The sequence below is a fragment of the Hibiscus syriacus genome, unplaced genomic scaffold (genome assembly GCF_006381635.1).
Source record: "Hibiscus syriacus cultivar Baekdansim isolate YM2019G1 unplaced genomic scaffold, ASM638163v2 tig00109926_pilon, whole genome shotgun sequence".
In the NCBI taxonomy this organism is placed as follows: Eukaryota; Viridiplantae; Streptophyta; class Magnoliopsida; order Malvales; family Malvaceae; genus Hibiscus; species Hibiscus syriacus.
Window position 1 is genome coordinate 1325404 of NW_024062532.1, and position 26406 is coordinate 1351809.

At 35.1% G+C, this 26406-nt stretch overlaps 4 protein-coding genes and 1 pseudogene across 4 annotated transcripts; all 5 read right to left on the reverse strand.

The window, feature by feature from the left end:
* Positions 1-5915: 5915 nt before the first annotated feature.
* LOC120210583 (zinc-finger homeodomain protein 11-like) lies at positions 5916-6552 on the reverse strand. Its single transcript, XM_039209284.1, has one exon. The coding sequence runs from the start codon at positions 6543-6545 to the stop codon at positions 5958-5960; it is 588 nt and encodes a 195-aa protein (XP_039065215.1). The 5' UTR covers positions 6546-6552; the 3' UTR covers positions 5916-5957.
* A 3535-nt stretch (positions 6553-10087) lies between these two features.
* LOC120210697 lies at positions 10088-19700 on the reverse strand (annotated as a pseudogene).
* LOC120210696 ((R)-mandelonitrile lyase-like) lies at positions 17602-19609 on the reverse strand. Its single transcript, XM_039209396.1, has 3 exons — positions 19414-19609; positions 18684-19325; positions 17602-18596 (listed from the first exon to the last, which is right to left on the reverse strand). Exons 1-3 carry the CDS (start codon positions 19523-19525, stop codon positions 17719-17721), a joined length of 1632 nt encoding a protein of 543 aa, XP_039065327.1. The 5' UTR covers positions 19526-19609; the 3' UTR covers positions 17602-17718.
* Positions 19701-20232: 532 nt separating the features above from the next.
* On the reverse strand, positions 20233-21188 carry LOC120210589 (myb-related protein 2-like). Its single transcript, XM_039209289.1, has 2 exons — positions 20701-21188; positions 20233-20588 (listed from the first exon to the last, which is right to left on the reverse strand). The coding sequence occupies exons 1-2, from the start codon at positions 20888-20890 to the stop codon at positions 20383-20385; spliced, it is 396 nt and encodes a 131-aa protein (XP_039065220.1). The 5' UTR covers positions 20891-21188; the 3' UTR covers positions 20233-20382.
* A 3355-nt stretch (positions 21189-24543) lies between these two features.
* Positions 24544-25774, reverse strand: LOC120210761 (transcription factor MYB56-like). The gene is made up of 3 exons (XM_039209448.1): positions 25432-25774; positions 24857-25342; positions 24544-24773 (listed from the first exon to the last, which is right to left on the reverse strand). Exons 1-3 carry the CDS (start codon positions 25772-25774, stop codon positions 24544-24546), a joined length of 1059 nt encoding a protein of 352 aa, XP_039065379.1.
* Between the last annotated feature and the right edge of the window lie 632 nt (positions 25775-26406).

The following is a 26406-nucleotide window of genomic DNA, read 5'->3' on the forward strand; positions in this document are numbered from 1 at the left end:
CTCTTGGATTTGCTTCAACCAACATCTTTACTTGTTCACAGATTACATTCGAGTCCAATTGTCGGTGGTCTTGTTGGATGGAATTTCATAAACATGTGTGATTGCCATTGTACTTTGTGATCACCCAATCACTTTTCCTCTAAAGTTTAGACACTCGAATCTTCCAATTACACTCTTCTCCATATTTAACACATTTTGCAAACAAGTTCTCGGACTGGATTCTACAACAATGAAGTCTATATGGAATCCCAACTAATAAGTCATGAGAGTTACCCGAATTCATATCCAGAAATTCAGGCGCTTTCATCGCATCATAATCTATTAAGTTCATGTGAGCGAGAAGTTAATAGAATGTAATTGCGTCATCGTTAAATTCACCGCCACCGAAAATAGGATCATCACCAAGGTCATCACCAATCAAATCGAGATCCTCTTTATCATCATCGCTAAAATCGACAAGTGTTTCCCCCATTGACCTTAAAGGTTTTCAACGTCAATATCAACATTCATATCAACATGTGCGTATGCCGAACGACATCCATATGGATGAAATGCACTCGATGTCCCGCTACCGAAACCCATTTCAGATGAATTTCAAAATACGTTTTTTGAATGAGCTGCGAACATCATATATTTCATGCACCTTAACATATAACTCAGTAATTTGAGTATTTGTTGATTCATGTACTGCAATCATGCTTCCAACATCACTATTATCTTTAAGAGATATTGCAGAATATCTAAATGGATTGTAACATGTATTCCACCTGTACCGCAAACCATCAATCTCAGCTCCAATTTTCATTTTTATCATCTCCTTTAATTGTTGAAGTGTGATTTCCCTTTTAAACATCATGTTCATAGGGATTTTAGATTCAAACACAACCCCGCCATTAGTTTTCAAAATTTGTCAATTGTAATGGCCAATTGCTAAAAACTTATTGCTCATTTTCTCTGCATGTTCAAAAACAAAAATACTATTAACATACTTAATTGCAACTAATAAATAATAAATAATTTAAAAAAATACTACTTTAAACACTAAAATTCTAAACAAATATAATACATACTATCACTCAAATTTTAAACAAAACTAAACCAACTTACTTGTTTGAACCAAAAAATTATACCAAAACTACAATAAATCTTCTTTCCTTGTATTTTTTGCTCAAAATCTATTGAAATTACATGTGTAAAATTAAATTTATATCTATAAAATATACAATCTAAAAATTTAAAACAAAATTAGACAAGAAATATAATATTACTTAAATAAAAATACTAAATCTAACTTACTATTTTTCTCAGGTTTTCTTGCTTTTCCTCCCCTTCTTCTTCTTCACTCTATTTTTTTTCTCACACTTTATCTTCAACTTCACCTATTTAATACCAAAAATCAACTCTCTCAACAAAAAATTTCCCCCCATTATCTACGCCTATCATCTACCCCTAAGGATATATTTAGTTGGGGGAATGTGAGATTCCCATGGGAATGGAATCCACATTCCCCTGTTTTGTTGGTCGAGAATGTCATTCCCGCTAATCTTACATTACCAATAGTGTATTGTTTGGGGTATATTACCGGGAATGTCATTACCTCCCTTTTCTTAGGTATTGTTGGATTACCGGAGTTTTGGTCTAAAATGCCTTTAAAAAAAATTTTCTTTCAAAAATATTCTTAATCTGTCATTGAATAATAAAAATTATACGAAGGTTAAATTACAAATTTATCCCTAAACTATTTTAGATTTACAAAAAAATCTATAATTAAAATTTTATATGAAGTTCAGGGGTTAAAATAAAATTTTACCCTTTCATTAAACCTTTTTATATTTTTAATTTTGTAAAAAAATATATAAATTTTATGAATTTAAATTTTTAAAAGAAAATATATAAATATTTTTTAACTTGTTAAAAAAATAAATATATAATAAGAACAATTTGATAAAATATACATTCCAATAATCTTTTATTCCTTTAACCAAACACGGTAATCTTGCATTCATGCTAAATCAACTAAATACAAAATACAATATTCTCAATAATCCTATAATATTTTATTTCTATTGATAATCTTACAATCTTTGAACTAAACGCACCATAAATAATAATGGTGTTGATGCCCCCGCCCTGCGTCGCCTGCCACAGCCTCTGCCATGCTGCAACGTGCGGTAAATTTGAATTTACGTGAACGGTGAAGACGTCTTGTATTCAAGGCGTCCAAAATTTTTTAATATTCATGAACAGTGTAGGCGCCTCTTAAATTTTTTAATTCAAATGAATTCGTGAATAATGTAGACGCCATGCATTCATGTCATCTTCTATTTTTTAATTCAAAATATTGTTTTTGAACAGTAAAAATGACATGCTTTCAATCCGTCTTTAAATTTACTGTAGTAAATTATCCAAAAGGAAAGTCTGTCGTTATTCTTGTTTGTTATATAATATATGGGTTGCTTTGTAAAATATTTCTATGTTTGGCATATTTTGTTCATGAGGTTAAAAAAAAAGAGAGAATAAGAAATTTTAGGCACGGATCATGATTTTAATGGTAAAAAATTATTATTATTTTTTTGAAGTTCTTGATTAGAGTAACTTGAATATAAGGATATGAATGTTTAATGTCAACTAGTTAAAAATTATCGTCAATATTAAAAAGAACTCTGGTATTTATATGTTAAATTAATATTTTATCTGAAATACACGGGTCAAATTAACAATCGACACTTGTTACTAATATCTCATAACACAAATGGCAACGTAAGTTATCAATGAATCTATTGAAGGACATTAGTTTTAAAAGATAATATTTTCTCCCTAAAAGATTCAGGTTCAAACAGTTATATTTATAGGGTATGTATTTTATTAATAAACTAAGAAATTTTTTGAAATTATTAACTTGTAATTACTCTAGACTATACGAAGAAAAAACAACGTAATTAACTAAAACACTATTTTTTTAAATTAATAACTAAAATTGAAAAAAAGAGTAAAAACATGAATGCATTTAATATAAAATTTCATAAGTAAAATTTTAAAGATTGACACCTCACATTATGCAATTTATTATTGTTATATAAAATAAATTTTAAATCTAGAAATTAAAGTTTTATTTTATTTATTAAAAAGCAGGAAGAGAATAATTAAGTTTGATTTTATTAAAGTAAATACATTTAGTCGGTTGGTTAAACTGATAAATTTTATTCCCTTATATAAGGAATATTTATCTTTCTTCCCTTAGGGGCGCTTAGATCAAGGAAAAGATCATTATCAAGGGGAATAATATTTTTCGGAATTAAATACCCACATTTGGTTAAAAAACATTCTCACGAGGAGGTAATGAAACATTACCAACAATGCATTTTTCACCTTGAATTTTTGGGAATCACATTCCCTCATTTTCTTAAGTATTAGACAATTATCTTCCCTTTAGACAATAATACCCCTAAACAATATAACTATTTCAAAATAATCATTACTTTTGTATATAATTACTCGAGTATAAATCTTTTTTATTTATTTTTAATGATTTATGAATTTTTAATATTTATTATAAAATAATATGAGGCATTTAAAATAAAAGTATATCAAATTTCTTATTTTATTTTGATTATTTTTATGCACGTGTTCGATTCAAATTTTATTTTTTGTATATATATTTATTACATGTATTATTTAGGATTAATTTTTGTAAAAGGTTTTCATATTATATATTTTTTTAATATTTTCTATTAATTTTTTCATATAATTTGATATGATATTTTGTTTTCCAACTCATACATGTAGCATAAATAAAAATGTGTAGCAATTAACACATACTTACACCAGTGTAAGTATGTACATCTCCCAATATTTTAGAACCTAAAATAAAACACACGATTATAATGCTGTAAATATGTTTTAATATTTTCAAAAATATATAAATAAATAAATATAATAAAAATATATTATGTTTTTTGTGTATAAATTTTATTAAAAATATATAAATTAGAAATAATAAAAAATATCTTTTCTATGAATTTTCATTTGTTAAAAAAAGAAAATCTATCTCAAGGACAATTTAGTAAAACATACATTTTCTTATCTATTATTCCTTCATCCAAACACGGTAATCTTATATTCATGCCAAACAAACCAAATAAGATAATACAATATTTCCAGTAATGTGGTAAGTAATTTAACATTTCGGTAATCTTATTCCCAATGATAATCTTATATTCCGTGAACCAAACGACCTCTTAGAGTCATCCTTCCACTCTCCTCTAAATAAGATTAACAATTGATTTAAAAATTTTCAAAAATAGAAAAAGAAAATAAAATTCTATTGCTCATGGGTGTTCATATTGTCTGAGTTCAAGTCAAAAGAATAATCTCTTTATGATGACAGTGAGTGTGTTCAACAATGCTGCAAATAGTAAATATAATACACAATAACAAAGTTAAAGGATGTTGGGTTATTCAATTTAAGTTAAAATTTAAGAAATTTGAGTTGATTAGTCGTATTTTATAATTTAAATTTAACTTAAAATTTTTTCGAGTCGAATTTAAGAAATTTGAGTTGAGTTGTTCAATTTTCTATACTAATTTTAGTATAATTATTTATATTATTACGGTAAAGATTAATTCCAATTTTTTGTATTTATCTAACCATAAAGAGAGATATATATATATATATATATATATATATATATTTCATATTTTTTTCACATTATAATGTTATTTAATATATCAAATACAATCTAAAATTATAAAATATAATCATAATATTATATTTTAAAGAAAATATTTTGAGGAAAAAATATTGATGAGAGTATAAAGGAATTAAGAATTTGATGGGAAGAAATAATTTGCAAACAATTGCAGACAAAAGATCAAATTGAGTAAAATGAAAAGTTAAGGGACTAAATAAAAAAATAGTACATTTTTAGTATAAAAAATAATAATTGAAGTTATATAAGTATTTTATAATGGTATATGAGCATGTAATTCAAATTTTGTAAAGAAATTATATAAAAAAATTTGTTATCAAAAAGAGGAATAAAAAGTACATATGTATTTTATGAAGGTTTAGTAGCATGTCGTTCAAATTTGATAAAAATAAACTTAAAATAAAGGAAGAATTGAATGAATAATGAAATTAGAGACTAAATCGTAAATTTGTCAAAAAAATATTTAGTCAAACTTTCATTTTTTTCAAGTAACTCAAAACTTTCAAATTTTAACTCGACTCAAACCCAAAAATCGAAACGATAATTCAATTTGATTTGAATAACTCGACTCGAATAAATCGAAATTGATTTTTTTATTTTTTCGAGTCAAGTCGAGTTTTCCTCACCCCTACAAAAGGGTTCCCAATGTTTTAGCTTGTAAGGGTGACGGAAACAATATCTTTTTCTTTAATAGTTTGAGGTGATTATAAAGTAATATATGTTTAAAATTTTCTTAGTCTCTTACAACGCGCACACACAACAGTTTGAACCTAGGACCTTAGCGAGGACAATAGTCTCTTCTATCACAACAATGTTGAAAAAGCCAAAAGTAAAAAGAAAATAAAGATGATCAACATAAACCCTGCAACTGCTAAACCCAAAATCTCTTCAAGAAAATCAATATTCTATATTATCATTAAAAATCACTTGAGGAGTTCATCTTATTCATATTTTTAATATTTAACAAATGCAACTAATAAAATAATACATGAATTAATCATATCCTGTTTGCCTTAAAAGATTTATAATCAAATTATAATTATAAACACAATAATACCATCTGCATATGATATGTTTGTTCCATTTGCTGATACCCAGAAATAGAACAAAACCAGCAGTTTTTGGACTTATGGAAGAACCAGCCACAAAAATAAGAGATAATGAGACTCAGAGGTAGAAAACAAAGAATTTATGTTATACTAAAGATGGAATTAACAATGACAGAATAAATCTCTTTAATTGTTATCCTTACAAGTCATATCCTCTGTTTTCATCTGCTGCTGATACATCTTTCTTGTTAAAAGTGTTCTTGTTGTTGTGCATCCAAACCTTGAAAACTCCTCTATCGACCCCAACTTCATAGCAAAACTCTTCTATCGATCTTTCTTCACTCTTTGCCATGCTCCAACCAAGCCTCTCCGCGAAAGCATGCATCTTTTCTTTCTGTTCCTTTGTAAACTTTGTTCTTGACCTCTTTCTCCCACTCGGGTTGTTGTTGTTGTCGTTGTTTATCGTCGGCGTCGAAGGATGGGAGCTGTCGAGGCGGCGATGGAACTCATCCAACGGCCCGGAGTATGCAGTGGTCAAGGCCAGCAGCATGTGCGGTGCAGAAGTACTGTAGTAAGAGTATGGCACAGGTGTGGGCGGGGTAGGGCTATGGGTGGGGCTTGGTCTAGAGCTAGCATTAGGTGGCGGTGGTAGGCGGCGGATGAAAGCGGGGACATCGTAAGGGTAACGGTGGTGGAAGTTTGCGGTGGCAACCACAGGCGGCACATTTGAAGGAGGCGGGGTTAGTCGGGGTGGAAGAAGGGCTAGGCATGAACTCCCCACAGCCATCGAGGGCATGTCCGCCCAAGCTAGCTGCATGATTTTTGAGGCACTCTTTGTAAGAAAGCACCATTGGTGATAGAGGAATAATGACTTGTGGTCTCTAAAATGAGGACTAATCCTATGGGTATGGGGTGGTTTTAATGTTGATTAGCTGTGATTGTGAAGTTAATCATGATGATGATGATGATGTGGTGCATGGCAAAGGTGAATTAGGAGGACGGTGGGGGACCTTTTTGTGTATTGCATGTGTTGTTTTACAACCCAACCAATGACCTAGAATTGGATCAAAGACTTGTATTAGTGTTTAAGATTTTATGGAGTGGCAGAATTTGAGGACTTAAGCTGATAATAATAATAAGGGTAAATTACGCATCTAGTACCTAAAAATTCAGTTTTGATCTGTTTCAATATCTAAACTTTTAATTTTTTCAAAATCATACCTAAAGTTTAGTTTTTATTTCATTTTAGTACCCATCGTTAAAAACTTTAGTTTTTGTTCGTTCAAAATTGAACTTTAAGTTTTGAAAAAATTGAAAGTTTATGTACTAAAACGGGCCAAAATCGATAGTTTAGATACTAAACGCGATAAGCTTTTCACAACGAGTACTAAAATGAAATAAAAACTAAATTATGTATGATTTTAAAAAAAATTAAAAATTAAAATACTAAAACAAACCAAAACTGATAATTTAAGAATATTATTATTGCGTTTGGTTATAAGACGTGATATATTGTCTTTTATGCTTTACGACTCATGCTAATCCTTATTCCTCAATCATGTTTTATTACAATCCAAGAAAACAAATCTAAGCTCCGATAACTCAATCATTGAATAGATAAGGAAGCATCAAAATTCAAATTGATTTAGGACAATGATTCCTTAAGAAAAGCCTAAAAGGGGAATATAATTAGAGTCCCGAAACAACATGTTAATGGGTTAGGGCAGTGTACTGACAATCATGTCATCATCAACGAAGCACGCGCATTTCCACACAAGTAATGCTCTACCATTGAAACAAGCTTTTGACTTCAACTGCACTAGTGTTATCAAACCAAATAACTGGTTTATCACGTTGAACCACACCCAGGTCCGAGAGCAAAGCGGTGATTTACTTGGCTTCAACTGTTGCATCAGCAACACTACGATATTCTACTTCCATGGTCAATCGTGAGACCGTCTTTTGCTTCTTTGAGTGCCAAGCAAAAAAGACAACCTGCAACAAACACACCAAAGCCTAAGATTGATCTACAATCATCCAGATTACCTCCCCAGTCAGCATCAACAAAGGCTACACCGTTCGGTGTAGGATCTGTACATGAAAATTGTAAACTATAAAGTAACGTTCTTGCTAAGTAGCGTGAATTATTCTTACTACCACGAGATGAGCTTTACATGGGGCATGCATGAATTAAGTCAACTTATTCACGCTGAAGGCAACATTAGGTTTTGTGTGGCACACATACAACAGCGCCCCAACAATGCTTCGATATTCACGAGCATCAATAAGCTGCTCCCCCGCATCTTCAACAAGCTCGGATACCCCTACCATTGGTGTAGGAGTCGGGTTAGCATTGTGCATTCCTGCATTCTCCAACAATTCCAGGATATACTTCTTCTGACTTAGCACAAGAACACCGTTGTCTCGTTTGACTTCACTACCAAGGAAATATATAAGGCAGCTCACCAAGATCGTTGAGTGATCATCTTTTAATAGTTGCACCACCCTATTAATATCATCACCAGATTGCCCAGTGATTATTATGTCATCGACGTATGCTAGGATATATGTAAAACACCCCTTATTGTTCTGAATGAAGAGGGAAGCATCAGCACGAGATTCAACAAACCCTAGCCAAAGCAGATTACTCTTAAGCTTGTCATGCCAATTCCTAGGCGCTTATCTCAAGCCATACAAGGCCTTATGAAGCTTACATACTGTGTCTCGTTTGAGGTATATTCCTCAAAACCAGACGGTTGTTGCATGAACATGTCTTCATCAAAGCCTCTATTCAAGAAGGCGTTGTTAACGTCAACTTGCCTCAACGCCCATAGTTTAGTCATAACAAGAGCCAACACCACATTAAGTGCAGTAAACCTAACCACTGGACTAAAGGTCTCCTTAAAATCTTGTCCCGACACTTGTGAGAACCCCTTAGTCACGATTCGCACCTTATACCTACTAATGGAGCCATCATGGTTCCTCTTGAGTTTAAATAGCCACTTGCGGCCTACTATGCTTCGACCTTCAGGTAACCTCACTAGAGACCACGTACCATTTTAGTGCAAGGCAGAATACTCAGCCTCAATAGCTCTTTCCACCTGAGAGACTTCATTGCTTCATGCACCATGGCTGGTTCTTTGTTACCTAAAAAACTTGTAAAAGCTTTAAGTTTAAAAACCTCACACTTGTTCATTGTCATCGTTGGATGACGATTCAAATGAATAACAATATTATCCATCTCCCCAAATGGCACAACAAGTTGTGGCTTACCATTCTCAGCAACCTGTGCAACAACCAGATCATCATGCTATATAGACACTGGACCGACACTAGTTTCTACTGCCTGCTCACCAGCAGACCAAGCATCAACATTATCATGCTGCACAAGCCCTTGATCAGCACTAGTTGCCTCTGTCTACCCACTGACATCAGCTGAACTTGAGTGATCACCATCACCTCCAGTGTCATGGGCAGCCTCTGCCACTGTCTCATTATAGGAAAATTGTAACTTGGTAAGATCTGTTACAACTTCAAGTGCCCTCATTATAGGAGCCAAGGGAACAGGTTGAACCGCCTTAGATGCTTTCTCTACAAAAGGAAAGCATATTTCATCAAAAATTACATGTCCTGAAACATACACTGTACCATCAGGAGCAAGACACTAGTAGCCTTTATGCTGTGGGCTGACTCCTAGAAACACACACGACTGTGATCTTAGCTCAAGCTTGTACTTGTTAAAAGGGCGAAGATGAGGAAAACATCTACATCCGAACACCTTACGGGGTTGTTGACCGAAAGCATAGGCATATAGTTGAATTGGCCCTGGTGTGCTTGCCCAAGCTTCGATGCCCATGAGCTACTGGTCATATGCTGTTGTGATGGCAGTTTAGCTTATTAACAAACTGGAAACAAAGGTTTTACAAGGACACTCACCATTTAAAATGTTATTTGCTAAGGAACCCTATTTACAACACCAGACTTGAGAAGCATGGCTGACAGACTTCTATACTCCCATCCCCAATCACTCTAAATAACTTTGAAAATAAAACCAAACTGTGTAGCAACCATCTTCTGGAATAACTGAAATGCACTAATAGCCTGAGACTAATCTTTCGAAAGGTATAGCCACATGTGTCTAGAATACGCATCAACAAAAGTTACATAGTATCGATACCAGTTTGAGACAATATGAGGGAGTCCCCATAGGTCAGTAAAAACGAGTTCAAAAGAAAAATTATACACAATTTTGGAGTATGCAAACGACAATTTGTGGCTCTTCCTTAATCGAAAAGCAACACACGTTTTATTAACTTGTTTCTCAATATTTACATTCATTGATTTGCATACTTTAGCTTAAACATCATGGGTAGGATGCCCTAGGCGCATATGCCACAATTCATACAAACTAGATGTAACAAAAGGTAAATGATCTTCTTCTTGAACACCACTGCTTGCCATCTGACCCATTGCAAATGAATACAATCCATCATTTTCTTTTCCACGCAGCAACACTTACACATGCCTTGTTGTCACAAACACAACAATCTTTGGCATGGAACTCAAAGCAAACATCATTACCCTTAGCAAGCTTCGAAACTGAAAGTAATTTTTTCGTTACTCTTGGTACATGTAATAAATCAGTCAAAAACAATGCACAATAGGAGGAACAAAAAACTGAATCACCAATCGAACTATCAAATAAAAATAATTCATCTCCAAACAATCTTCATTTGTTCATCAACTACCGGTTTAATTGTAAGCGGAGGGCTTCGTGTCAAGCACTTTCCTGGTGGGTGGTCACTGTGGGTCCTGATGCTATGGTAAAATGCACGCCCCTGCGTTGCCCGGATTGTAGTACAACTGCAATTTGCGTTGCAGCCAATGCTGCTGCTTCCTGATACAACAATGATCGACTCAAATATAAAACTATGTAGGTGATGCAAGGTTTCATGGTCTGAAGAAAAGCGATGAGGGCCGAGGGGTGGATAAAAACGAAAAAGGAATAATCGTTTAACTTGCCACTTTTCTTGGTCTCCTCCGGAAGGAAACAAACATGAGTTTTCAAATTGAAATATAAGCAAAGAGATAATAAACCTGTCTTTGTCTTTGTCGCTGTAATATACTGACGGCCCAAGCCATTATGTAGAATGGCAAGAGAAATCCAGCAGCACGAAGCAAGAAAAGCTGCACAAAGAACCAAACAATTTAAGACTAAATGGCTCAATGCATATGCTTAAGAAGTGTTGGTGTGAAATATGGGATGCAGTTTGAGGTAAAACTTACAGAGAAAAAAGCAGACACGTCATCGTCCGTATCAGCATCTGGAACGGTCAACGCATGCCGCAACAGCAGAAGGGAGATTAACTGACAAAATTGAAGAAAACATCAATCATTTTGAAAACCAACTCTTAATTAAATGGCCATGTAAAAGATTAACTGCTTCAAGATTTTAAGGGGAGAATGGAAAAATAAAGGAACCAAAAGAAAGTTATAAAATTTTCAACTGAGATGCTTGTAACCCAGGACAGAATCTGGGTGGTTCTCCTTCAGACATCAAAGTTGGAAGCTGAAGGCTAAAGAGGATGGTATAAGTTATTCTCTCCACTGTTAAGAAAACGGGAAGGAGGGGCCACTGCCTCAGTGGCTCAAGTTTCTGTTTCAATGAAGGAAGTTGAGAGCTAAAAACCAAAATCATGTAAAATTAAAACGATAAAAGTAGGTTTCTCCACTGCTAATGCAATTAGTATGCCACACCAGCAACCCCGCCCCCTGGGGAGTTGTGGAGGAGGGGATTATGTTACACATGATAAGAAATTGAATATATCCAGCAACTTCATAAATAAAAGCATACGATTAGAACAGCTGAACGGAAAAATGCAGCTCCACTGGCATTTGATGCATCATATTCATCATACTCTGCTTCCAAAAGTTGCCTTTCTGACTCTGCAATGGCCAAAAGTCGAGGATCGCCCAAATCCAGAGGGGTGCCAGAGATTGTCCAGACTCCACTAATAGACATGCAAAAAGAAAGTTTAGATCAAACTTTGTGATGAAATTCATGCTTGATAAATATCACAGAATATGTATGTTTTATCTTACAAGTCACAATAAGTCCACCAATCATTGTATAGAAATGTCTTATATTGGAGACCATCAAACTTACCCAATATCAATAGCAGTTTCTTCAGTTTGGGCACAAGGCGGAGCGGTATAACCAGGTTGATAAGGCTGCACAGTAAATTGAAAGGACAAACCACATCAGCAAGGAGCCACACCAACCAATTGCCAATAGCCACTGAACAAGAACTAAAAACTTGACAAGCCTTATGCCTTAGTAAGGGATGAAAGGAAATGAACACGATACGCCAGTGCTAAGAAAACAAGGGCTTTTCCCATCATTCAAATGATTAAAAGATATTCTTCCTAAAAAAGCAGTTGATACTTGATACACCCCATATTCCTACTCATTTGCAGCTACTTATTTCAAAATCCACAAACTTTGATCCCTTGTAGACAAAAAAGGCCTACACAAGCTAGTTGAAGATCTTGTGACAAATTAAAAGGATGGAATCAAGTTGGAGCAAGCAATGCATGTTTCTAACAAAATAACAAGTCCGACAAGGGAATTAAGGCAAGGAAACACCTGGTGGCATATCTCGCAAATGATACTCCTTTCTCGTTGCACCAATGCTGCACGCATTTCCTATGCGCATACTGCAATTTAAAACAGACAGCATTAATAATAGCAAAGCAGTAATACTAACTGCAAAAGTTAGCTTGATATAATGACATTCATCAAACTGGAAGCCGAATTGTGAAAGCTCTGGAAAATGCCTTCTATATTCTAAGAAGGTAAAGTAATAATAATAATGAAGCTTAATACACTTTTAGGGGCCTAAACTATACCTCAAATTTAACTTTTGGTGTCTAAAGAATTTTTCTGAGGCGCCTAAATTATACCTCAAATAGGTGCCTGCTATTTTTTCAGTTACACTTTTAACCACCCTCAAAAGTGTATATACCTAAAGTATACGGAGAAATCATTACATATCAAAAATCAATTTGAGGTATAATTTAAACGCTTAATAATAAAAAACTTCTTAATCGAACTTTTATAATGAACACAAAATAACAACAGCAGCAACAACAATAACAATAAATAGACAAAAGAAATTACCTTGAGGCTGCCGCAGCAGGCACAAGGAGTCTCAAGATTCTCGATGGAATCTTCCTCCTGGCAAATGCGGCACTCCGCCGCTTGAATGAGCGGCTCCTCCTCCTCGCCTCCTCGGACGATATCCTTCTCTTTGGCGGAACACGACGTATTCGAAATCTCCGTTGAGGGAGCAGCCTCCGACTCCACCGGCTGTAATGGCACCGGCCTCACCAGACGATCCACATACAACACCAGGTGATCGCTCATAATTTCTACAAACTCTACAAAATGCCTTCAATTTTTACAAGTTAATCCAATCCGATCCGATCCAAAAAAATAAAAATAAAAAACAATAAAATAAACCCCGGAATCGCGCTGAGTAAGAGCAGCGAATCGGAGGTTCGGAGGAGAAATGAGGTGGAAAAAAAATCTTTACAAAATTCACCTGTTGCTGGGAAAATGGGGGAATTTATGCTGGATGAATGAAGGGAACGAATAAATCGGAGAGATAATTTCTAAATAATATTTGTTTTGCTGCCGACGCTTCCTTTTTTCCCCAACGACTAGAGGTTTTGTAGGTTTAAACTTAACGGCTCCAAGGGTATTTTTGGAATTTCGGAATGGCCCTTGCGCGTTACTCAATCCCTGACCCCTTCTTTTGCTTCCGTCATTGTCTCAGGCTCAGCATTGAAACTGCTCACCTGCTCCCCTCTTATCCTTTAACTCAGGTTACTCCATATATTATAATAATTAAGATCATTATTTCTGCATAAACTATGTATTTAATCACCCAAATATTCATACAATTCTATTTTGGTCACTAATTTATTTTTAAATTATGCATAACGTTACGTTTTGGTTTAATTTTGGTCATCCACGTTAAAAGGTTAACAGGCGAGTGAACAAAATTAAATTAAGATGCAACATTAGGATAATTTTAAAAAATAGATTGATGACCAAAATAAATCATTCAAACACTCGAGTCACTAAATACATAGTTTACTCTTTTTCCCCAATAATAAAAGTTCCAGAACAGGATATTATTAGGAGTTATAATTCAATTAAACAATTTCAATACACCAATGATTAAAAAAAATTTAAAACAATGTTCTACCTAATAATAAAGGGTAAACTATGCATTTAGTACCTAAACTATCATTTATGTTTAATTTTAGTATCTAAATTTTCATTCTCTTTCAAAATCACATTTAATGTTTAATTTTTATTTAATTTTAGTATCGGTCGTTAAAAATTTAACTATAAAATTGAAGAATTTTTTTAACTTTTAAATTATTATTTATTATTATTTAATTAATTTTATTTAGCTAATCAAACTAAAACCATAAACCAACCCAAGTTGTTGGATTTGTTAAGAGTACGCTTGATGACTATGCTAGTGTACCATGAACCTTGGAACGGAGCTCGGTTGCAGGTGCGGTGGATCGTCGGTGGCTGGTGCTTTGGTGGGCTTTTGTTTCGACGTTTCCCTTCTTTTTTGCTGTGAATCATCAAAACAAAGGAAAAGAAAATAAAACAAAAAGGTGAAGAATTTTATCTTTCAGGTTATCGACTATGATAGTTTTGGTGGTCAGACCTCCGAATGGTGGACCACGACGAGTAAAACAATATAGTTCAGTTTCAAGCTCATTAGAAGATTGAGAATAGAGATCGTAGGATGAAAAAATTGAATAATTTACTGTAAATTTAATGAGATTGAGGCGTTTTCCGGTGAAACGAAAGTCAAAATCGTATTCAAGAATTCGAAAAGGGATATGATGAAAAAGTTTGGACTTCATTGGTCGATAGATGTGGCGGTCGATGACTGTAAACAGGACGGCCAATGGTAACCGACGACTATAAACATGAAACGACGGCCAACCAACGTAGCTTTTCACTGATTTCAGGTAAAGAGAGAGAGATGAATATTTTAAATAATAATTTAAAATATAGTTTAAAATAAAAAATAATTAAATATGCCACGTCAGTTTTTCCGTTAAATTTTAACCGACGGGTAATAAAATGAAACGAAAACTAAACGTTAGATATAATTTTGAAAAAAATTAAAAAATGTAGTATTAAAATAGATCAAAATTGATAATTTATATACTAAACACGTAATCTACCCTTAAATAAAACATAAAAGTACGGACTTTTTCCTCTAACAACTTATTTATGTTTATATATTTATAGTTTTTAATATATTAAGGTTTGGTAATTATATAAATGCCATATGATATGGTCCACTTCAAACCTAAACAAGTTGGCAATGCCATGGTTTACATGTCATTTTCATGAACTCAAATTATGGTAATTATATAAATGCCATATGATATGGTCCACTTCAAACCTAAACAAGTTGGCAATGCCATGGTTTACATGCCACGGTTTACATGGTTCTTAACTTTGAGGTCGTGGGATTGAGTCCTACATAGGGCATTTTATAATTTGGAGGTCTCCCACGGAAGCTGCTCTCAACCTGGCGTTGAGTGCAGCCTACTATCTTACCTCCCCTTACCCCATTACATATAGGAATAAGGGTAAGCTAATTATTAGAACAACCGTGTAATTTATATAAATCTCTATATTTCTGTTGTACCTAATTTAATTGTTATCTATATTAAAATTTCATTTGAAAATTAATATTTAAATATATTGAAAATCTGTTTTGTTTTAAAAAAATAAACCCTTGTTAACCTTAATTTGAATTATTTTATTCCAAGAACATTAAAGCAATTGCAGATGCGATTGATTAAGGACTTAATGAGGATAAATTCAAAATGATCATAGTTTAACAATAAATATATAAACCAACTTTTAATTAAGTTAATTGATATCAAAACATTTTTTTACAGTAAGATTTAGGTCAGGACGTACCTAAGACTCAATTAAATTTACAGATGGTAGATTTGAACTTAACCTTGTAAGTTCAAATTCCTGATTCTCAACCACTTGTTCCAACACTCGAAACATACTATTTTTTTTCACCGCGTGAATAAGGCTTGAGCATCTCCTTGCTAGCTGAAAAATTATTAGATAGATCCAGCTCGCCACGTCATCTGTGGTCCTAGCTAATAATATTTTTTCATTTCATTTTTACAAGGTGAATCTTCACCTATTTCTTACGTGTAAATAAAGAGTTAAAACCTTATGAGCTGAATATAATTCACTGATACCATAAAAGACGTATGAATAATATCTTGGTACTCTGAGTCAAAACCTGATGAGCTGGCAAAAGGAGATACCCTGCAAGCACAATGTTTGGGAATATTGGAACTGGTCCGCCAATAATCGAAAGGGTAAATTATACATTTAATTTTTGTTTTCAAACTTTTAATTTTTTTCAAAATCACATTTAAGGTTTGGTTTTTATTTATTTTAGTACATGTTCAAAATTTAAGACTAAGTTTTGATTTTTTTTAAGTTTAGGTATTAAAATGGGTTAAACTAATAGTTTAAGTATTAACCGTGTTAATTTTTTAATGGTGATTACTAAAATAAAACAAAAACTAAATATTGGTATAATTTAAAAAAAAATTTAGGTAATAGAATGAATCAAAACTGATAATTTACGTACTAAATACCTAATATACCTTAATCGAAACAACTCAAATCGAAGCATTAAGGGTTTTCACGATGGTTTGAGTGATTATTATGAAATAATTATTATTGTTTTTATTTAATATAATTTCATGTAAAAAGTTCTTTTATTTTTTAAAATTATAATCATACCACTCACAATGATCATAATGTTGACAAAATTAGGGATGCATCATAAATTTTTTCTCCTTTTTATGAAATTAAAATATACACTTACGAATAAAAATAGCAAAAAAATCAGAATTTTGATGACACAAAATTTATATTGGAATTTTTTTTATGAAACTCTAACCTAATATAGTCCATAATAAATAGATGTATCGAAAAAATAATATATATATATATATATATATATATTATTTAGGTAACATCAGCCTACAAGATACAACTAAATTATAATAAAAGATAACGAAAATGATATGCGAACAAAGTTTGTTTTATAAATCATTTTTGAAAATATTTATTATGACATCCGAAACAAACTTATTCCACAGTTAAAAGATGTTGAAAATAAATATTAACATCATACAATATCAAATAGATACTACATCTCTGATAGCCAAACCGACCCTACATACATGACTACATCTAAATAATATGAAAATGTAAAATAGAGACCGTGTGAGCTATAAAGCATAATGTGTCCTTAAGTGTAAACATGTAATAATATTAAAATATAAATAATTCAATCATGATGTAATAAACAACACATTAATATGACAATATTAAAAACAAATATTTTACCATCAGAATATCGAAATAGATGTTCACAACCTTACTTTAATTCTAGAATAACATGATAAAAATATTTCCTTTTGAAGAGGAACTTGAGACATCCAAAGATGAACCTAGAACAGAAACGGGATGGGGACGTTACCCTCTAAAGAGGAACTCGAGTTAATTTCTAAAGTGAAACTCAATTAAAATCAGGAAACATGATGTAGATGTAATCTTCGAAGAGGATCTCGAGTTAACATTCGAAGAGGAATTCAAACAGCAATCGAGAAACAAGATGGGGATTATCCTCCAAAGAAGATCACAAGTTAACCTCTGAAGAAAAACTCAAACAGAATTTATACCAACCAGTTTAAGATGCCTATTAATGGAATGTTACTCTCTTGCTTGCTGCTAAAAACATTTGCGAAAAGAAAAACATATATAAGTAGTTATATGCATTTGCTGTCAGCATACAAATGTGATGTTGTTAAGGGTTTTGTTGAGTACTTAAAGAAGAAACGTGCTCCCTTTCTCTCAAGATTTTGAGCCCCTGGTATCTCCCCAGCATCATCAGAGTAGCCATCGGATTTGTTCCCGGTGATTCCCGGAACGTCGAGCCATCCACAACTCTCAACCCTTTAACTCCATAAACCTTATAATCATTGTCCACAACCGATCCAACCGTGCACCCTCCATGGTAGTGGAAGTACGTCCGCACATTCTCTTTGCAGAATTTCCTTTGCTCATCAGTGCTAGTCATCAAGTTATTCTGGGGTTTAGCACCAAGGTAAAAAGCAACTGAATGGGACCTGGCCACTCGTTCAAGCAAATGCACCATATCTGCACAAGCGTCCAAGTCCTTTTCATCATCTAGGTAGTTGAATTTCACTGCAGGGGTTTGCCTTGGGTCACTACTGCTTAATTTAAGTTCACCTTCCGATACTGGAAACGCAATCTTGGCAGCTATCGGCATTCTCGTCGCATTGAAGCTCGTAGGTATAACCCCTCCTTCGATTATGAACTTGAAGTCCTTCGCAATCCCCGAAACTTGAGGAGGCTCTGGTTGTCGACTTTGTGGATTTGTGTCCACCAAAACAGCAATACTAGGATTGTCTTTCATTTTTTTGCCTATTCCTTTCAAGTTTTTCACATGTGGGATGTCGAAATTCTCGATTTGTTTACGGTGGCCAACGCCACTTAATAACAGAATTTGTGGACTGCTTAATGCCCCGGCTGACAAAATCACATCGCCACGCTTTGATGTACAATTCTTGGGTTGATTTAGATAGGCCTTATATGTTTGATCCCTGCTGCCATCGCTCTTTATGAACCTTACGCCCTTCACTGTTGTCTCAGATGCATTGCCTGCAGATATTTCAAAACTGTGAGAGATCATCTCTGAATATCTATGCTTAGAGGTTTGAGCTATAACTTTCATTTAATTTTCCTTACCATTGCTCTTGAAGACGATGTTTTTTACCGTCATATTCAAAAGAACTACGACATTTTTGGGATTCGCAGCCTTCAGAAGATCGGCCGAGGTATGTCGGATGCCCCAAACATCGAATATGCTTCCACCAATCTTTGTTCCCTCAACATGTTCTAAACTATAGCCATTGTAAGGTAGAAATCCAGCTTCAACAAGGCCAAATTCCACAACAGTCTGCCATGGTGTCAATTCAGGTTTAGAGACTATTTTGGATTCCACCCATGTATAAGCGTCCTTAACCGATTCCTTATCCCAGCCAGCCTTGTCAATAAAGTCCTCGCTGGCTCGACTATAGAACCCTCCGTTTATAGCCGAAGATCCACCAAGTACTCGTCCTCTGCTGTTCCTAACACCATCAGTGGATGTGAAGTCTTGTGCTACTGATGAAAACTCATCTGTTTGAATCAAAGAGTAACCATAAAATCTCTTCTCCATCACCAAGGGATTGCCGTAAGGCGATCCGCCTCGTTCTATCAATAGCACCGAGAATTTCTCGGAAAGGGTCGCTGCCAGGGGACAGCCAGCAGTTCCTCCACCTACAACAATGTAATCAAAGGATTTGCCTGCGACTTCTTTCACATCAGAAGTCATGAATGGAAGTTCCCCTACGATGAAGAATGTTATTAGGATCATAATAACGAATACTCAAGGCCTTGCAAATGAAATTTTCGGTAATAAAAGAAACACCACTACCTTGAGTTATTGAGGGAGAACATAAAGACAGGTCAACAAAGAAGAAGATAAATGCTTTGAGAAGCCTGTCATGGCGAATTCTTTTTCCCATTTTTATATTCAATGCTTCCATTGTTGAGCTCTGGCTTGAGAAAGACTGTTAAACACTTTATATATAATCCATGTGGGACTCTTTAATTATCCGAGCCTCGCAGGCGCAGCAACGTAAAATGATTGAAGTTGGTCAGCACTTAGCACCATAAGAATGGTATAGCTAATGATTTGCTCTTCTTGTTAGAAACTGACAAAATGATTCTGCTGCTATGATGATTTCTTCTCCTTCAAGCTTTGCTTTTCATTCCAATATCAAATGGAAGAAAGGCAGGCTTAATCATAATATTAATACCCCCAACATCTTTTGAAAAACACACAATAAGTGCAACAGATTACTATGATTACACTTGATAACTGGTGGTCGGTGGATTAAAGAAATATAGACTATTCAAACAATATTCTTTTCAATTTATATTTTCTGAATTGTATAGCTGTAAATGTCTCTGGACTTGAATAGAAAAATAGCCTGATTTATACGAGTCGATGCGTGGACTGAAAATCAGCTATTTGGGATTTGGTTCAATAGGCCATTCCTCAATCTGTTCATGAAGCATTCTCTGTACTTCCATCTGCATTTGGAAAGCCTGAGCAATCCGCAAGCTTCTGATGACCAATATAATTACACAGTCAATACAATCTGTCTAATTATCTTTTCCAAATCCAAAATTTATCAAAATATAAAGGATCTATGTAAAAAAAAAACCATTACTCATCCCTTGTGTGTTCCATCACTTGTGTCACTACCCAAATTCCCATTACTGCTCTGTACCTCAGTGCAATTTACATCACAGTGAAAAGAAGAAAAAAGATCATATTGTTGTGAGAGTCAATACAATAACCTAAATGCAGCAAGCAATGAATTCTTAATCTCACAATCTAGTTTATTGCTAAGGCAGATTTCTGTCTGTTGGCTTTTTGCCAGCCTGTATTTTTGCAAGAAGAAAATACAGTCAAACCTTGATTTGTTTGAGATGATGGTATGGTTGTGTAATGAAGAGAAATCAACTGTAAATGGCTTTTGAGATGGTACAAAGTGAGTCCAGAAATTCCTATGACCCTCATCAGATTCTTTGGGGTTGCTTCTGTCCAGAAATAATAAACATAAGAAAATTTTACCCCTAAAAGTATCAGTATGATTAGACAAAATGATGATGATGATTATGATTAAGGTTATCTGAAAGTATTAAACTTAACTGTCTGGCTCTCCCAGTTGATTGACAGCATCAACAAATCTTTGATGGAGTTCAGGAGTCCACTTCAGCCTAGGCTTTGCATCAGTTGACAGAACCAAGTTCATGTCATGATTTTGCATATTTTGCAGACCCTCCATGTTTTGTGTTGTGTAAGAGAGACAGGCAGAGGGATGCAGAAAACTGAAACTCATGTGAACTTTGATCCCTTCTTTTTCTTTTTGTAAGAAGGCTATGATTTCAATATGAAGCAGCTGTAGTTCTCTTTATAAATCTTGTGAGTTGTTGGGCTGTCCTATGATCTCACTCCATATCTGGAAACATAGGTGGGGCTGTATAGGGAAGGGAATATATGCCATGACCTCTTCCTTGTATCATCTCCCATTTCATATCGACTTTTCTTCTTTGACTTGGAATAGGGTGGATGGAGAGAACCTGTGATGCAGCAAAAACAGCAAAGAAAGCAACACAGGTCAATTTTTGAGTCTCAAAAGGAGAGAAAAGAGGAAAAGTGCATGGTTTGTTTCTATCTTCACACAAACACATTGTTTTCTCCCTCCCTGCTTGATGAGTTAACTAAACAAAACCGAACCCGACCCGAATCCGATGGAACACCACATCCATGAATTAGGTAAGATGACTTTCCTAACACTTTGAGAAGCTAAATTGACAGGAAAGCTTAATTATCCTTTAGATGACAGAAAGGGTAAACCAAATGGGCAATGTCTTTTTTCTTCTTTGTTTTTATTTCCCTTTTTTCTTAGGAGGAGGGGTGTGGTCAGTGGTGTGACTGGCAGATTCTTTTTGTTCTTCGTATGGGTGAAGGAATCAAAGAATCTTATAATACATTTTGGGACCCAGCTGGCCCCATTTTTTCTTATACCCTTGAAAAAGTGAAACAATTCAGGCCATCTTAATAGATAACACAACATAAGCAGGGGGTGTGAAAGTAACCCCATAGGATAAATTCTTCCCTGGAAATTGAACCAAATGGACACAATTCTGTGAGTTTATCCCATTATAGGAGAATCTCAGGCCTTTTGTTTTCTTTCATACAGACTGTCATTAGGACCGACAGCTTGAAACATATGCCACTCCGTTTGGAATTTGCAACTTGAGTTTTACCATATCAAACATCTTCCAAGCAGCACCTGATGTAAAAACTCAACATATTACATCAGTGCCATACATTCAGCTGATCTGCTACATTGATAAGCCATTTTCCAGGATTCAAAGATAAGGAAGATTAGATGACAAGTGTTATTTTGTTAAGGAGAAGATAAGTCCAAGGTTTCTCTAGGATTGCTTAAATACATGCCCTCAGCCCCTTCCCAATGGAAGATCCTCCAATCAGTTGCCTGATTACAATTTTATAATCAGTTAGGATACAATTCCGTGAGCATAGAATGGATGGTCCACTGATGAGATCGTTACGATCATCATTCCGTTCGACGCGGTGGACCAACAAGTGGTAGGTCCATCTTCACGCCAACATGAGTTCTTCCCCAGTAAGCATCTACATCTTCCCTCCTAGAGCTATAATTCATCAGTGGCAAGCTCATATAGTTCATATTCGAAGAAAGGAATAAAATTATCTACAAGTTTTCATCATATGTCGTCCGAATGTTTGAAAAACAAGAAAAGGAGAGACATTGGAGCACCTTTCTCTTTAATCAGCTGAGGTACTTGAAACTCCTTTCTTGCTTTAATATATTCCATAACTTGTAAATGGATTTCTGGGATGATGCCAACCCGCCCCCCTGGTATGTTTAGGTCGGTAGCAGAAGGTTCAGTGAATCAAAAGTCATACAAACAAGTATACCTCATCAATTATTATTCTTTAAGGGACCCATTAGAGGATATTTCATAAATCCAAAAGCCAGGAAGAAGATCCAACTAAAAGATAATAGAGATTTCAGCTGAAATATTTTTGTCAAGCATAGTCACCCAACTGAAAATGACGCTAGCAATATGTCACAAATCAAATTTCTGTATCCATATCATTAGGGTGATTGGTTGTATTACAGATAAGAAAGTAACCAGCAAGAAACATCACACGTTCAAATGAGACAGTGGAATGTTTCTCCAACATATCAATCAAGTGAAGTTCAGGGGTAAAACGGAGGTACGACGAGAAGCACCGGAGGTTAAATATTGCTGACAAGGACATTGTTGTGCCCTTCAAGCTGGATTCTAGGTAAATATATGATTGATAAAGAAAATTCTAGGTTCATTTTGCAGCAAAGCGTACACAGTTTTTGATGAGGGTTGAAATGCAGAAGACGGCTAATAAGTGGTAGATATAATTGCTTTATTCATCGTAGGCAACATGATTGCTAGAGACAAAGTATAATCATGCAGAAATATTCCTTCAAATAATTCAAAGAAGTCATTTCTGATGCAATGGTACGTACATCCAACATCAAGCGTATATTCATGACTTAACCCTGTGCATTAACCTTGATAAGCAATATGAAAGGGGAAACCACAGGAGATTGGAGACATAGGAGCTTCACAGAACCACCACAGTGAGAAAGAGCGTCATTATGGTAAATTCATATGGAAACATAATCCTTCAGTTGCTGGATTTGACTTCCTAAGAAACTGTCGGAAACCAAGACAATTGTTGATTTAATGGGGGACAAATGGAACGTTTGCAAGTGAGAGCAGTTGCCTCTGCCTCCCCTGAAGATTTAAAATTATCATATAGAATGTATTTTTTATTAAAAATGTTTTCGTCCCTAAAATTTTCTAAAATCGTCTTCCAAACATAAAATCATGCGTTCAAAGTATTATTACCTTCATGACAAAACCATCCATTTTACCTTTCAGGTTCCACTATCAAACCCAAAAGCCCACCAGCAGGCCTGTTTTAATACCATACAATGCCCTGATCCAAAACAACCTGACCTGTTTCATAAAGCTTAGGACAGTCATTTCCGATTCAATAAAAATCACAAGTTCAAGACCAACAGATTATTAGATTAAAGTCGGTTCCAAATGAGCTTTTAGATAGATATGTTCCCGTGTAGTTGGCATGAATCCTGATTCCTGGCAAAGATTCTTCAGGTGACTGGAATCAAGGATACTCAACAGTTCCCGCCATGAAAACAATGGATTCGAGAAATCATGTCTGCATAATTCGTGCATGAATTTATGAGGTTCCATGAGAGAAAGGGTGTCTTCATTTCAAGTTTCATGCTTTTCTTTTTGTTTGAGAATTCAAGTTTCATGCTTTTGTGTTTCTATGTCACATCATTATCATGCCCCTTGAGGCTTGATGAGTCTTCATTTATCAAATTATCATGCAGTACAATCTATACTTGTAAATGTGCTTATTGTGTTCTTAAATGTGGTTTCATCCGTCTGATTTCTAATAGCTTTTCACTGCCATTATTCCATTAAGTTTTGTTATCTTAGGTATTTACCAAAGATATAATAACTAATATTGTGATACAAAAAGCTGGTCTGGAATGTCTATTTCAACACTCACTTTGGGTTTCCACAGGTCATGGCTTATCTGGTTCAGAAACCATTGGAAGCACTTATGGTCATTAATGAAATGAAAGAAAGGTGGAAAAAAGATAGCATGCTTTATTTATGATTAATAATATTATACTTTAAAAAATTGTTTTGAATTTGTGGAAAAAAAGTATCAGGCTATGACTTCTGACAGACTGATACAGAGACTATATCTACTGTCACCGTCTGAAAAACAAATCATTTTTACCTCTAATGGCCTCTCAATTATCTTGGAGCACTTCCACATAAAAGTGAAATACTGAAATACCTTTTACAGTCCCTTTTCTTCTCTCCTTTTTTCCTCCCTTTGGTGTTATTTGTGACTTCACATGGCTCCTACTCCAAGAAAGTCAATGAAAGGTGGTGGAACGTTCTCATAGGGGCAGCTGCTTGCTGCCGCTGATGATGAACGTTCAGTGGTTGAAACTTGAGGTGCGGAATTTGTGATGCTTTCGGACTGTTGCATTGATATCCTGTATATTTGGGGCTCATCAATGGGCCTTCCCCAAAATCTGGTCTTGCTGAACATGCCCATCATGCCATTGCTCTTAACATCTTAAAAAAGTAGAGAAACTAGTAAATTAACAATGATAAAAACATTTAAAAGAGATGCTCAAGAGAAGAGAAGAGTGACGCACCTGGGAAGAAATCGAAAGGTTTGTGTTGTGAACAAAACCCATCATAATGAGGGACCTGGCTGCGTAAGATTGCTTCTCTCCCACTGGTCATGTGGGATGAAACATTAGAGTCACCTTCATCAACCCCACATGCATCAACAGCACCTTTGAAGGTTCCAAACTGATAGTATTGGGGTGGTTCTGCTTTTGTTGCTGCATCTCTGAAGACAAAGCCAGGAGTTTCTTCAATCTTCCTATAAACAGATTGACTCAGCCTCCGCCTCCTGTAGGCACTCGATTGTGCTCTATACTTCCTGGCCATAATCACATGCCAATGGTTCTTCACTGTATTATCAGTTCTTCCAGGGAACAGCCTAGCAATCATTGCCCATTTGTTACCGTAAAGTCTATGAGCTTGCATTAGCCTCTCCTCTTCTTCTTCTGTAAAAGCTCTTCTATTGATCCTAGGGTCCAACTGGTTAAACCATCTCAGCCTGCAACTCTTACCTTCAAACCCCAAGAGACAAGAATCAGAACAAATGAGCCTTTGGTTAAAACAAAGAATAAAACAACACATTTTTGTGCCATTATTTTACCTGATCTCCCTTCCAACTTCTCAGCTATAAGGTTCCAGTTCTGAGGACCATAAAGAGCAACAAGTTCCTTGAGCTTAGTATCTTCAGCAGGCCTCCAATGGCCTCTGGCACAAAGCCTTGACTGCCCACTGTCTGATTCCTTGCCACCCACGGCATTCTCTTCATTTAAGCACTTACCCTCCACAACATCAGAGCTGTGGTTTTCCTCAATGAAATGAAAACCCAAAGCTCTTTCCTTTTCCTGCGAGGAAATTGAACCAAGAGAAAGACAACGCATGTCTGGGTAAACCATCCCCATAGAGGAACCAAGTGAAGAAGAAGATTGACAACGGAGACTATTCATATTGTCTGGTGCATATAAAACACTCTTTTATGCCTCCATTTCATCATCTGACAAATGCCGTAAGTCACACAAGTGTTACAACGCTAGGTTATCTTCGTGCGCGCATAATATGAAACAGTTAAAGAAGTGGAAAAGTGAAGTTAAGGCAAAGATTAAAACTTGGAAACAGCAAAAATAGCTATAAGGGGTGTGTTTGTACACAACTGCTTAAGAAAGGGACTCAAAAAGAGTGCTTGAAGTAGTTAACCAGCCTGACTCATCCAGCTTCCTCCTTTTCAACAAATCCAACATCATTCGCACGTGTGTTAGGCTTCGTATGTTTGAACAGATTTTTTGGAACTAAAAAGTATATACACACACACACGGGTGAATTCACGAGATAATGTTCTCGAATTTTTTTTTTCACGATATGGTGCACATCCCAGATTAATTGCTGGAATGGGGTGAATTCAACAGTGATCGCCATAGGTCGCCATGTAGTCCCGGCGACCTTGTAGGTCGCCATGTAATCCCGGCGACCTTGGAGGTATTTTGCAAAGGAATAGGTCGCCATGCAATCAACATGGGACGTGGGAATGCATGGGGGAGGGGATGCATGCTGTGCATGGGACGTAGGAACTGTGCATGGCCAT